At 36.3% G+C, this 15,124-nt stretch overlaps 1 protein-coding gene across 1 annotated transcript; it reads left to right on the top strand.

Annotated features, from left to right (window-relative positions):
- The first annotated feature begins 666 nt into the window (after positions 1-666).
- On the top strand, positions 667-12,019 carry LOC311278786 (tumor necrosis factor receptor superfamily member 14-like). The gene is made up of 7 exons (XM_084389828.1): positions 667-738; positions 8,061-8,230; positions 8,451-8,576; positions 8,768-8,923; positions 9,096-9,183; positions 9,719-9,900; positions 10,287-12,019. The coding sequence occupies exons 2-7, from the start codon at positions 8,104-8,106 to the stop codon at positions 10,451-10,453; spliced, it is 846 nt and encodes a 281-aa protein (XP_084245954.1). The 5' UTR covers positions 667-738; positions 8,061-8,103; the 3' UTR covers positions 10,454-12,019.
- Positions 12,020-15,124: the final 3,105 nt, after the last annotated feature.

The raw sequence follows: 15,124 nt of genomic DNA on the forward strand, positions 1-15,124 counted from the left end.
GTGAATGCTCCACTGAAACAATTTCTCATTTGTTTTGGTCTTGCCAATATACCCAGTATTTTTTGGAATAATGTGGAGGTTTTCATTGCTGATAATATTTTAAAAACATTTTCTTTATCTTATAAAAATGTGATTTTGGGTTATTATATCAAGGATCGCTCTTTAAAGGATGTTAGTTTTATTATAAATTGTATTTTATTTTTATGTAAATTTCACGTTCATAAATGCAAGTTTACAAAAGGCAAACCTCTTTTTATGGTGCTTGAAAAGGAGATTAAAATGTAGATGTGATGTCAAAATCTAAAAATAGTAAAGCAATTAAAACGATTAATATATGCTCCTCCTTTAAAAAATGTACATAATATAAAAAATAAAATATAAGGAACTGCAATGCAATGCAATGGTGCTGACCTGCAAAGTATATTTTCTGTATTTAAATGGCATTTTAAAATCCTATGAAATTGTTATATGTATAATGTAGCCTATATCAGTTTGTAAACTGATGCTTATGTACCCTCTCGTCTTTTTATTATTATTATTTTATTTTATTATTATTTTTTATTTTAATTTTTTTCTCCCTTGTTCCTTCTGGTTGAGGCATGTGGAATCTCTTTTGTTATATGAGATATGGCACCACGTGATTGGACTTGGAGTGTGGGTGTGTTTATCATCAGGAGTAGCAGAGAGACAGTTAGTAGCATCCAGAGGAGCTGCAGACATGGATTTCTGGTGTCTGGGGTGAGTTGGCCTCTCATTTTCTTCAAAAATACAGTAAATAAACTAGAAAATAAAGAGTAATACTCAGGGTCACTATATCCAATGCATGTGTTTAACTTGCCATACTATCTGAAACATTTCGCATGCTTAAAGGGGATTCTTACACAGATGGACAAACGCCAGGCGCGTTTCCATTACAGATATGCACTTTTTTTCTGGCGTTTCCATTAACCGATGTTATGCGACTAAAACGTCTTTTTCGTCTCGCGAATCTCGATCAGTCATTCCAAAAATCATGGCGACAGATGTTGGGAAGTTTAGGCGGCGGCCTATCCCTATCCCGGCGGCCTGGTGAAAAATATCTTTAGGTGGGGCTGTCATATAGCCTGGCAAGCCAGACCTACATCAAGATGTTAGGTCTGGAAACTCACCATAGACACGCTCAATCCGAGGGGCGGGATAAACGGCTGTCTTTCAAATTCCCTCTGCACGCAATAGGACAGCGCTACAACCAACCTGCGTTTTCCCAACAGCTGAGCTAACGTTAGATGATAGATTCAAATTTTGCCATATCTGACAGGCAAAAAAAAAGCATTTCTAAACAAACGTGTAGTAAATACTTCACCTTTGGCTTATAGTCAGAAGTTACGCTGTTTGCGTAGATCACGGAGCACGCAGTGACAACCGCGCCCACTACGGTCACATATTATGACGGTCACAGAATCTGGTGTAACACCGGCAAAACTACGAACACATCTTCCTTTTTAAAGAATGACTTAAGTGCCGTTCTTTGCTCTTTTCTCAAAGAAAAACTTAACTCCAAGTCCTCCAGAGTCGCGGCCAAAGCCGATTCGAAAGACTGTTCGCCAGCAGCCATTCTTTGTTTTCAAGCCAGGTAACCGTCACATCTCTGTCGTCATTATGTTAAGCCCGCCCGCCTACTCTATACGCGTTGTGATTGGCCTGACCCAATTTGGGTTTTTGCAGCTAGAAGGTCAATACGCTGATTTCACGCAGCCGTTATTTTGAAATCGAAAGCGAGGCTCCGGTGGGAAGAAAACCGGAAGTGTCGCCTTTAATCATAGGAGAGTCGTGAATGCGATGGCGTATTGTTGTGTTTAATGATGTTGTGTCAATTCTAAAACTGTACATACATTTCTTTCATACTTTAGACTATATACAGTGAAATTTATTTATAAATAAAATAATTTTTTATATATATAATTCAGAGAGTAAAAAATGAAGCAGGAATGAACTATATACATATCCTATATTGAATATTATCTTCCAATAGTGTAAATCGCGGCAGCAGCTTCAGGTTGGTAGTCCAAGGCATTGTTGTTTATCTGTACTTCCGGGGTTCTTCCCACCGGAGCCTCACTTTCGATTTCAAAATGGCGACTGCGTGAAATCAGCGTATTGAGAGTGTCAGACCCACCTGGCTGCAAAATACATTTTGCTGCCGCTAGGGTGCGTCTAGATTTCTAGGCTAGCTGTCATATTCAGCCAGTTTCAATAGTCTGGTAACCATGGGAGTATTAAGCCTGGTTCACACCGGACGCCGAAGCGGCACGGAACGGAGGCCGCTTCCTTTCGGCCCCCATGTTAACCTATGGGGCCCTATTTTAACGATCTGAAACGCAAGTGTCAAAGCGCAAGTAACTTTGTGGGCGGGTCTCGGTAAATGACTCCTGCGGCCGACGAAATCTAAAAGGGGTTGGTCTGAAGTAGCTTCATTATTCATAGGTGTGGTTTGGGCGTAACGTGAAATAAACCAATCAGAGCGACATCTCACATTCCCTTTAAGAGCAGGCGCGCTTGTTCTAAAGCGGATTCCTATTATAACGGCGGATTTGCCAGGAGCGGTTCACAGCCGAGGAGACCGACGTTCTCGTCACGGCCATAAAACACAGAGAAGTGACATTGGGGATGGAGAAACAAACACACCCAAATTAGCTTCGGTTAAACAGGCGTATGATAATTTGGGTAAATGTGTAAGCTAGATTTATCCCTATTTTTTTTTCACATCTTCATGGACACAACAATGATTTCCCTCGTGTATTAATATGAATAAATGAATGAAATCTTTATTTCGAATAATTAAAAAATAAATTAAACCAAAGACAGCAACACATGAAATATCCATCAATAAAAATAAAACAAAATCAAGAAGGCTAGGCTTATCAAGACCTACAAGACCTAATATTTTTCCTAGTAATAATGTATGATTTGCAAAAATGAAAACTGCTGCTTCTGTGTAGTGTGTGGCAGTGAAGTTATTGACTGTTTTCTTAGTAACGCTTTTCGGGTTTTGCACTTTGCAGACGGTCCGTTCGGATCTGTCTCTCTGCCGCCTGCGCATAGAGATCAATGTATTTTGTCCACTGCGAGGGAAAGCTCGTTTGGAGGAAAATTAGGTTGTAGCTGTTTGTCTACATTACTACGATTAAAAAGAGGTGTTATTTGTGCAGTAACAACGTTTAGCTCACGAGTTATTGACCCGGGAAGTTCGAATCTGTGAATTTACTGCCAACTTTACTCAACTCAAAGAGTGCACACCACACAACAGATTTTCAACCAGAGTCTCGACTGTGAACACAGGAAATCTCGCAAAATCTCGCGAGACTTCAGAATAAGCATGACATACGATATGCAGGAAGAAATTGCAATAGTGTTTGGAATGATTTTCACAGAAAATTCACGTGAAAAAAACCATTGTACCCACCATTATAACCTTTTATACAGAAATATATTCAGTCTTTATTGTCTTTATTTATTCTTTATTGGATTTATTGTCTCTTTAGAAGAAGTTATTTAATCCCTCTATAGAACCTCACTGAACCCTTAACATTCAGCTTCTTTGTTTTTTAGTTGTTTTTTTTAATTGATTTTAAGAATTACAATTACAGTCAGGGGGGTACAAAGAGTAAAGCCGATAAACAAACATAAAAAGACATATACATAATCAGTGACAAACTTAAAAGTTAAACAAAAATTTGAAAATGTTTATGGATTGAAACGCACTTTGCAGCTTTCTTATTTTTCAACCCAATATTGTGTTTAGGTATTGTAAAATTTCTGCTCTTAGTGAACAAACTCCATCGCACACCTGCAATTGATAGGTGCGTAGGATTAATGAGACCAACCAGGTGGATCGTTTCAACAGACAAGCAATTTAGCAAAATTTCTGCTCTTAAAATGAAAAACAAAGGCTTGTTTCCTCCAAATTTACACTTATGAATACTAAATCTTAACACTCAGCTTCCCGCGTGTGTGTGTGTGTGTGTGTGTGTGTGTGTGTGTGTGTGTGTGTGTGTGTGTGTGTGTGTGTGTGTGTGTGTGTGTGTGTGAGAATGACTGTGTCTTCCATCATCTCGCTTTCTGATTGGATATTGTTTTGTTTCACGTGATAATATCCAGAACGTGCGCGCGTTTGTCCTCGGGGTTCCCCCTACACATCAGGATTTCTGATCGTAAATATTAAACATGTTGAATATTTACGAAGTACGTTCCCTTACGAGAACGTTCTCTCGTACTGCATTGCAAACGCTGTGGGAACACAATTTAAAACGCCGTGCTATTCGCCTGTGACTGCTCTGAGGAGTCCAGGGAGGCCCGGGACTATAATAGGTAATAGGTTAGGGTGAATACTGGTAAAGTGGGACACTTTCTGATAATTTACCTTCTGCATAATGTTTTATTATGATCCAAATGTCTTAGCCCCTTATATGATACTATTAGCTTAAGTGCTCTACTCTACTATACAGAATACAAAAGAAAGAAACATTAAACACAGGATTGATGACTCTTACTCAAACACACATGGACCCCAAACCACATTTTTCCAGGCGCTACTGTCAAACTGGGACACCTTTATTGGCAAACTGGGACACTTCAAACACATTAAATTGTTATTCAAATATAGGCCCAATGAATTAAATACACAATAACAATATAAACAACAGCAACAAAAATAATAAAAATAACTTTTTTTTAAGGAGGGGTGCAGGTACAGCAGATTCTTTCCACCCATCCCTCCTTCGCCTGTCCACAATATTTTGTATTGGGTTTAGATTATTTCATATAAATTTAAAAAATAGAAATCTTCATAAACATTTCTTCTTATAGGCTAATTTTATTCCACACAGGCTAAGTTTCATTTCTTTTTGTTGAAAAGTTTTCTGCAAATATTGCAAATGTCCTAGCCATCCAAGACTGTACCATCCATCTTTCTTGTTGTTGTTGTTTTTTGGCATTGTTTTTTAAGATCAGTTTACAATCTTTGTTGAAATATCTAGCTAGCTAACTAAATTTATGAGGGGCATACAAAAAGGGAACTCAATTCCCCCATAAGAATGACTTAAATGGCTGTCCCAGTTTGCCAGTAATACCCTGTCCCAGTTTAACCAATTGGGACAGTGTCAAAATTCACATTAAAAACAAACAAACAAAAAAAGATTCATATGAATATGATTCATCTGATTTTTACAAATTCTGATTCACCATAAATCCTATAACAAAATATATAACAATTACAAAAGATCCATGAGTGTTTTAATTTTTATAATCTTAACATTATTCGCCTCAGAATGCTTTGTCATTTTACTTTACCATCACGGTTCACTGCAAGGTTGTTGAATATGGTGTGCCACACCCCCAGAAGTGATGTCATAGCCACAGAATCTATATTTTTTTTATCACATACTTGCTTATGATGAGCTCAGTGTTGATTTTTAGTAATGGAAATAATTTACATGTAAAGATAGAAATTAAGAAGCTTAACTGTCCCACTTTACCCATTGTCCCACTTTGCCAGTATTCACCCTATATTGTTTAAGTTTCCAATTGACTGAAGATATAAGTTATTGTTACATTATGTTAATAAACATTTTAAATTTGACAATGTAGTGTGTGGTACATTGCGAACCAAGGTCAGATATTATTATATTGCAAAAGTCTAAAAATGTCATAGCTTGTGCTTTCAGTTTTTTTTTTTTTTTTAAATCGAGATTCGAATCGAACCGTGACTTTAGAATCGAAAATGTAATCGAATCGAGGATTTGGAGAATCGTGACACCCTTAATTGTCTGACTGTAAAAATAAATAAATTCTGGAGTGACACGCTGCCAAGATGGCGACGGTAGGCCACGCCCACTTTAGACTTCAAAAACGGTCTTCAGAAACCTACGGGTGACGTCACGGACACTACGTCCATATTTTTTTACAGTCTATGGTCTGAACCACTGATCTATATAGAATGACTGGATAGCTCATGATGTCATAAACTGTGAAGCCACTGTGCCGCTATATTGGTATTCCCTAGCGAGCTGACGCGTTCTATTGAGTCAATAGGAAATTTTATGATTTGACTGAGAAAACATTGCCTAACGAGACACCGTTTTAAAGTCTAAAGTCTCCCTGTACATTCTTACAACGCAAACATCCTAAGCATTTAAATGGGTATTTTTTTGTTGTTTTTAAGTTGGAAATTTACGCTGGGTTTATGAGCTATACTGGGACCAGCCACCGGCGGGCGATCGAGACGCTGGGTTTATGAGCTATACTGGCATATCCTTTTATCCAGTGTTGCCAACTATTTTCAAAGGAAAGTAGCTAAATGCCACTAGATTACACCATACGTCAATTAGCATATTAATGACGTCATCGCTTCGTACTTGCGTTCTGCCTGCCCAATGTGTTTTCTCTCTAAATTAATGCTTACATACTGTATTTAATATAATATAATATAATAATATAGCGGAATGTAAAATAAAGCTGTTCTCATTTCCTATATTTTCTGTCAGACAATAGAATGAGTAGCTATGATATAGTGAATGACAAGCCTATGTGGAAAATGATCTGAATTGATTGAGTTTGGGAACCGGATGACCTAAAGCTCTGTGATAGTGAGTATAACAAGTATTAAGCACAAGAAAGGAAAGGAAATTAAAATGGTCAAACAAAATTTTTTAAATATAAAACAAAAGAAAAGCAGATAAGTCCGTGGAAAAACTGCTCATTCACGTGCTCTACAGATGAACGTGCTGCTGCTCCTCTCATTCACTGAACAGGGTAGACGCAGCGAGAGAGAGTGACGGCGGGGAGAAAGCAAGACCTTGCACTCGCAGGACAGTACTGGCAACATTTAAAGGTTACTGAGGTTTGTCCGAAGTCGCTAGATTTGTCGCTAGTCGCTTTTTTGAAAAAAATGTCGCTAAAACGTCGCTAAAGGGGTCTGAAAGTCGCTATGTTGGCAACACTGCTTTTACCTCGAAGACTTCACTTCAAAGGACATTATATATGGACTTATAATGAACAATAACAAAGATAACTTTTATGTCTTTTATGTAAAATTTTATGTTCATAAATCAAAATACCTAAAGATGAAACCAATGTTCTGTGCATTTCATGGGGAATTTGTTTCTTATACAAAAGCCCTCAAAGTGATAAAAAAGAAATACGCAATTAGTATTTTTCCACCATAGAAGAACATGATTGAAAAGAAAAATCATAGCCCCTTAATTTAAATTATTTATTTAATTATTTAAAAAAAAAGGTTTCTTTCATGCACCTGTTTTGTATGTTTTTATGTAAATATTTACTAATATTGCCATATTGTTTGTAAATGAATAATTGTTCAATAAAAAAAAAAAAAAAAAAAACTAGCATATCCTTCTAAGATGGCGGCGCCTTCCCAAAATGCAACGCGGAGTGAAAACATTGTGACGTAACTCCTCATTCTCTTATAGGCCTATATGTGTTATTTCTAAATTTCATTCACATTTTGACCATAATGAACGTATTTTTGCCTTTTGCTTCTTCCACTTGTTTACAATGTTTAATTTCTATTTAAATTCTTTTTTTTGTGTCTTATGTGTGGTTTTATAAAAGCCTGATTTGGTGATTTTTTTTATTTATTTATTTTTTTATTGCATGATAATAAAATAAGAATTATTATATTCCATATTAATATTTATTCTGAAAAAAAAAAAAACATGGTTTAAAACAAATAAAAAGACTTTATTTTGGATACTGTACCTCTAGCAAAACAAAGATTCATCTGTTTTATTCCTCGAAATGTTTAAAAATGTCAATTTTGCAACATATATTTAGCGGAAATGACACTGTGGTGGAAATGTTTTTGATCTTTTAAGGAATTTTTTTAAAATGATGAAATTTTATGCAGGTCCACAGACAATTAAGCAAACTAATGAGAGTTTTCAGAGATTTATTTCCTAAATATTATCAGGACAAAACAGTGCTTTTATTTGAAGAACACCCAAATGTATAGACAAGAAGTTCACAGTGAGGTGATTAATTTCTTCTTTTTCTTTCTTCTATAGCACCAGTCAGACCATGCAACTACTGTGAAGGCTGAGGACACTTATGTTCACTTTAAGGACTACTCTTCTCATTACTTTTATTTTTTTACTTAACTATGATTTTTTTATTTGTCAATGCCCTCCTTTTGAATATGCGATGGATGGGCGATGCTGTCCAGTGTGTTCTCCTGGTAAGACTAATAATGTTTGTGACGTTATTACTTCAGTGATATTAATCTGCTTCATTCTGAATTGATGAATATATTTTTTGTGCATAAAAGCATTAGTTTGATTGGAGAGAAAAACTAACTAAATTATAAAGTCAGAATACCATGACAATGCATTTTGCATCATATTACCAAAGTGATTTCTGTTGAAACTGAATTACACATTTTATGTGCTGCTTTTTAGGAAACCATGTTTTTTGGGACTGCGCAGATGATACCAGCACAACTTGTGGTCCATGCCCTGAATACACTTATACTGATGAACCCAACGGCTTCTCAGAATGCCTTAAATGTACAGAGTGTGATTTAAGTGAGTGTTTCCCCCTTTAAATTTGTTCATCTGAAAATTAAAAAGTTGCTGTAGATTTTATTGATTTGAATCAGTTTGATCTTTTAATTAACAGGTGATCTAGCATCTAAAGAGATGTAAGCTAGTTGGGTTCATGGGTTCCTAACAGTAACTAATGTAATCTGGTTTCTGCTGACACATTTCTATCTTAGAGCGAGGGTTAAGAGTGAGTAAAGCCTGCACTCGGTCGTCAGATGCGGTGTGTGAGCCACTGGAGAGATTCTTCTGCACTGAAAGAGAGAAACACTCCTGTAGACTCGCTGAGCAACACTCTGAATGCAGACCTGGACAATACATCAGACAAGCAGGTAAATGATCACATTATATAAAGATGTGACCAAGGGAAAAAAGGTTTGGCTCGAGGTCATGTTGCAAAGGACCCTAGGTTGATTTTACTCCGAACCATCCCTTTAAGGAAACAAGAGCGTTTAAAAAAAACACACAATATCTTTTATGTAACGATATGTCCATTGTCTACAGGCACTGGCTCCACAGATACAGTATGTGCTGACTGTAAAGCTGACACATATTCAAATGGCTCTTTATCATCCTGTAAACCACACACAAAGTAAGTGTTCTCTTATGGCGCTTTTCCACTACACAGTACCAGCTCGGCTCGGCTCGGCTCGACTCGACTCGGCTTTGTTTGGTTTTCCACTGTGTAAAAGTTGTACCTGTACCTGCTTCCAGGTACTTTTTTTCGTACCACCTCCGGTGAGGTTCTAAGCGGGCTGAGGCGAGCTGAGGCGATACTAAAATGTGACGTGAAATCATGGCAGACTGCTGATTGGTCAGAGAGAATCGTCACTATTCACTGCGTCATCATTGCACGCGCCAGACGCAGTATCCTGAATAAAAAACAGCAAAAACAAAAACATCCAAAAACAGCATACACAACTTTCCTCCATTGTCCTGGGTGTGTCACGCGCGTCTCGCGTAAAAGATTAAGTCACGGCAGTTTCCTGCGGCGTCGCTATGACGACCAGGTACTATTGTGGAGGTACTATCTGCAATGGAAAACGGAGCGAAAAGCGAGCCGAGCCGAGCTGATACTGTGTGCTGTTGCTCATCATTTTACATCTGATCCTGGATATTATTCACAGGTGTGAAGCATTGGGACGTACTGAAATAACTCCAGGAACACAGTCGTCTGACAGTGAATGTGGAAATCTCCCTGTTACAGCCATTGCTCTTAGTGTTACAGTTACTGTGATAGTAATAATTACAGTAATAAGTGTTCTTACTGTCAAACACATTCTAAAGAAGAGACAATCTCATCGGTCAGGTGAGCTTTAATCAAATTTGTTCAGAACGTTTTTGTAGTTTGAGATATAGAGTTGGTTTTCTTATAATTTCTATGCAAGTTCAGCCAAATTTAAATAAATAAAAAAATACAGTCATGGAGCTGGAATACTTTTTGACAATCATATACACTACATATTAGCTACAATTAGAAAAAAAAAAAGATGAAAATTAAAAACATGACATACAACACAGTTAATCAGCTCATGTACATGATGAAGAAACTTCAATGACATAATATTAGATTTTAATTGTGATTTATTTAACAATATGTTGGTCTTCTGTGGTTTGAATGTGAGAAAGCAATGCAACACATTATTTGTGCCTGTGCAAGTTGGAAAGTAATGCTTTCATTCACTGTGTTTTCAGCTGTTGATGGCCGGAAAGATGCTGAGCTATCCGGATTGGAACAACCCCTAAACGACAGTTTCCAGAATACTCCAAACAGTATTAGTCTACTACTACCCCCCACCCTCCCCATTGACCAAAATAAGCAAGTACAACCCCCCCCCTCCCCAACCCTATATCATGGTTAATGGTGTGACACATAAGCAATAAGGCACGAGAGGCTGTGCTGTGTGGAGAATAAGTCACGGCTGAAGGGCATTGATGCACTCGACACAAAGTGGAGTCAACCGTGACTTATTCACCATACAGCACTAGTCTCCGTTTTTGCACTTTCATATGTACTGTACACCCAAAGCACTTTACAATCATATCAGGGAATCTCTCCTCATCCACCACCAGTGTGAGCATCCACTTGGATGATGCGACGGCAGCCAAATACAACAGCGCGCCAGTGCGCTCAACACACACCAGCTATAGGTGGAGAGAGGAGAGAGAGTGATAGAGCCAGTTCAGTGGATGGGTATTATTAGGAGGCCATGATTGGCAAGGCCAATGGCCAGGACACCGGTTACACCCCTACACTTTACCAGAAATGCCATGGGATTTTTAATGACCACAGAGATTCAGGACCTCGGTTTTACGTCTCATCCGAAGGATGGTGCTCTTTGACAGTAGCGTTAGGACCCCCACATACCACAGGGTGAACAGCACCCCCTGCTGGCCTCATTTACACCTCTTCCAGCAGCAACCTGGTTTTTCCCAGGAGTCTCCCATCCAGGTACTAACTAGGCTAAAATCACTAAAAGCCTTCCTGCCGCTGAAAAGAATAGTCCTTGACCGTCTTAATTAGTCAGTCAGTTGAGAAGACTTTTATATTGAAAGGACTGAAACTTGTGAACACGGAGAAGGAAGATGCAACTGACAGATGACTAGTGCACATAAAACCCCTTAACTGGTAAAAGAACAAGATATTGCAGCGGACATTCAAGACCTTATGTGCCTCAAAAACTGACCATCAGAATTCCTGAACTTTGTCTGAAATTTAAGTGTCATGTTGTTGTTAGAGTATTGTATTGTCATGAATTATTTATCTGCCAAAAATGTTATCTCTATTCAGAAATCAGGGCACTTGGTGTAACACTGTAGGAAGTAAAGTCCCCAAACATTTGTTTTTAGATAAACTTTAATTAATGATAAATGCAGTAACCAATCGATTAATCTCTTTTTGTTAATATCTCTTCTCCTCCATCTAAATTTGTTTTGTTTCCCTCATTTGAGTGGGAAGATTTTTGGGGAGTTCTTAGTCAGTATTGTATAACAAATAAAACCAAAGAAGTGTCATTTAAAATTGCTCACAGAATATATCTTGTGAAAGACATTAGAGCGTTTTCATCTGGATATTGATTACAATTGCTGTTTTTGTAATTGTGAAAGAGAGTCTATTGTGTACTTATTTTTTGAATGTCCCTGAATATAAAATACTTTTGATACTTGATTTTTATCTCCTTTTTTTTACTACTTTTCTCTTTATTTTATTTTATTTTTTATTGATTTATTTTATTTTTTTATTGATTTTATTGTAGGCTACTGTAAAGCACTTTGGATCAACTACGGTTGTGAAATAAAACTTGACTTGACTATTGTTGTTCTTCAAGTTATACATATAAAAAATGTGTAAACATAATGTGTCAAGATTTCGATATTGAATTCTGTAATTTTGTTACATTAAAAATTCCATTAAAAAAAGACCTTATGCACCAGAGAAACAAGTGCACAGCCATCTTTAAAATATTGTCTTTGAACTTCCGTTTTTGCGGTCGCTCTGTAGGCTGTCGAAGAGTAATTCGCTGGTGAAGTGGATTTACTTACTGTTAAGTTAAGGAAAGTTATCATGAGGATTGTAATGTTTAAAGCAGATGTATTAACAAATGTCAGTAGACCGGGAAGATTTTAAAACGAGCCGTTCATTCATAAATACGCGAGACAAAAGACAAAAGGGGCGAGGCTATATAAGGTCTATAAAGAGTTTTCAATATCCAAAACATGTAATCAGATATTTACAAAGAAAAAAGTAAAGAGAACAAGCAGGTTCAATTATATGGAGTCTCATTAGAAAAAAGTCTAAATTTAAGTATCTGGGAATGTGGTTTAACCCTTGTGTGGTGTTCAAAACCCTATAACCCCCGGGATCTTCCCGGTCAAAAATGACCGGACTATAAAAAATAGCTTATAAATCTCTCATTATACTATATTTTCACCCAATATTGGATTCAATCTTTTTGTCAACTTGTTCTCTTTCAATTAGGACTGGTTTTATATTTCTATTTGCATCTAATTAATCGTAGGCCTCATTTATTTGACAGTAGGGATCTAATTTTTTGAGTAAAAAAAACATTATTTTTGAATAATTTTGGAAATATTAAATAAAATCTGAAGAAAATTGGCACTGTTTATCACACTAGTCTACTTTAATTTTTCACCAGGAATTTTGTTTTGAAAAACTTTTATTTTGTACAATATGGCACATTGTCACACTTGTGGTCTTCCCGGTCAAAAATGACCGGCCTACAAAAAATTGCTTATAAATCACTCGTTACGCAATATTATCACCCAATTTTGGATTCTATATTTTTGTCAACTTGTTTTCTTTCAATTAGAACTGGTTTTATATTTCTATTTGCATCTGAATAATCGAAGGCCTCATTTATTTGACAGTAGGGATCTCATTTTTTGAGTAAAAAAAAACATTATATTTGAATAATTTTGGAAATATTAAATAAAATCTGAAGAAAATTGGCACTGTTTATCAGACTAGTCTACTTTAATTTTTCACCAGGAATTTTGTTTTGAAAAACTTTTATTTTGTACAAAATGGCACATTGTCACACTTGTGGTCTTCCCGGTCAAAAATGACCGGCCTACAAAAAATTGCTTATAAATCACTCGTTATGCAATATTATCACCCAATTTTGGATTCAATCGTTTTGTCAACTTGTTTTCTTTCAATTAGGACTGGTTTTATATTTCTATTTGCATCTGAATAATCATAGGCCTCATTTATTTGACAGTAGGCATCTAATTTTTTGAGTAAAAAAAACTATATTTTTGAATAATTTTGGAAATATTAAATAAAATCTGAAGAAAATTGGCACTGTTGATCACACTAGTCTACTTTAATATTTCACCAGGAATTTTGTTTTGAAAAACTTTTATTTTGTACAAAATGGCACATTGTCACACTTGTGGTCTTCCCGGTCAAAAATGACCGGACTACACAAAATAGCTTATAAATCACTTGTTATGTTGTATTATCACCCAATATTGGATTCAATCTTTTTGTCAACTTGTTCTCTTTCAATTAGGGCTGGTTTTATATTTCTATTTGCATCTGATTAACCGTAGGCCTCATTTATTTGAGAGTAGGCATCTCATTTTTTGAGTAAAAAAAACATTATTTTTGAATAATTTTGGAAATATTAAATAAAATCTGAAGAAAATTGGCACTGTTGATCACACTAGTCTACTTTAATTTTTCACCAGGAATTTGATTTTGAAAAACTTTTATTTTGTACAAAATGGCACAGAGTTACACTTGTGGGCCATTGAGGGCCATTGTTTCAATGGGCCATTGAAAGTGAATGGGAGAGACTGAAAAGTTTTCAGGAGCATGTTCATTGTTTATGTAGACATATGTGCATGTGATGGATTATGGTGAGTTTGGGCTCTTTTTAATCTTAACAATCTCATGTAAATAATGATGTGCCATTTTTCACAATTTATGCATGCTTCATTGAGTTATGAGTTAAAACGCGACATAAGTGCTAGGCTACATCTATATTCAAGGCTCTGTGAGCGCCTGTGGGGGTTTGTGTGTTACAACTCCATTAGGAATATCTTTAGATCTGAGTGATGGATTATGCTGAGTTTGGGCTCTTTTTAATTGTGATAGTCTACTCAAAATAATGATGTACATTTTTCTACGATCTGTGCATGCTTTGTGAAGTTATGAGCGAAAACCAAACGTGAGAGCTTCATCAGTATATACTTGGCTAGGTGCGTCTGTGGTATTTTTTGTGTTAAAACGCCATGAGGAATATCTTTAGATCTGAGTGATGGATTATGCTGAGTTTGGGCTCTTTTTAATCGTGAGCTCCTGCTGTAAATAACCATGTTTCATTTTTCATGATCGATGTATGTTTCATGAATATACGAGTAAAAAGGCCAAGTCTAAGCTACCTTGCTTGGCTATGTGAGTCTGTGTGTCTGTGGTATTTTTTGTGTTAGAACTCCATGAGGAATATATTTAGTTCTGTGTGATGGATTATGTTGAGTTTGGACTCATTTTAATTGTAAGCATCTGCTGTAAATAATGATGTGTCATTTTCCACAATCGGAGCATGTTTCATGAAGTTACGAGCGGAAATGTGTCTAAAATTCCATCATCCATATATGGTTTACACATGGGTCTCTTGAAGGGCTTCTTTTACAAAAACCTCGCTCAAGTTTAATAAAAAGCCTGAAACAATTATGCTTGCTGTATTCTACTCATTGAGACCTTTCAAATGACATATGACACAGGACTATCTGAGCTGTATGATGTATTTGACATATTGCTGAATGTAGTACAAAAAAGTAGTTTATAAATTATGAATTTGTTTTTTTTTATTTATCAGCAAATAACTCAGCACTACTTAGGAGTTTATCAAATTGGCTACATTCATTGTAAATGTCAGACTCTAAGCTTTCAAATGACACCTATTTTAAGTTGATCAAGGTAAAAGTTTTGAAAAATATTATGATTATTTATTTCGCAGCTAGGTGGCGCCTGCGGGTGGTACACTCTGTTTTAGAGAGATAAC

The sequence above is a fragment of the Rutilus rutilus genome (genome assembly GCF_951802725.1).
Source record: "Rutilus rutilus genome assembly, chromosome: 19".
Lineage (NCBI taxonomy): Eukaryota > Metazoa > Chordata > Actinopteri > Cypriniformes > Leuciscidae > Rutilus > Rutilus rutilus.

Excerpts from the sequence above, each read along its gene's own strand:
- LOC311278786 (XM_084389828.1), top strand. The coding sequence starts at position 8,104 with ATGTTCACTTTAAGGACTACTCTTCTCATTACTTTTATTTTTTTACTT. Across the intron at positions 9,184-9,718 it reads TCCTGTAAACCACACACAAA|GTGTGAAGCATTGGGACGTA; the intron begins GTAAGTGTTCTC and ends TATTATTCACAG. Across the intron at positions 9,901-10,286 it reads GAGACAATCTCATCGGTCAG|CTGTTGATGGCCGGAAAGAT; the intron begins GTGAGCTTTAAT and ends CTGTGTTTTCAG.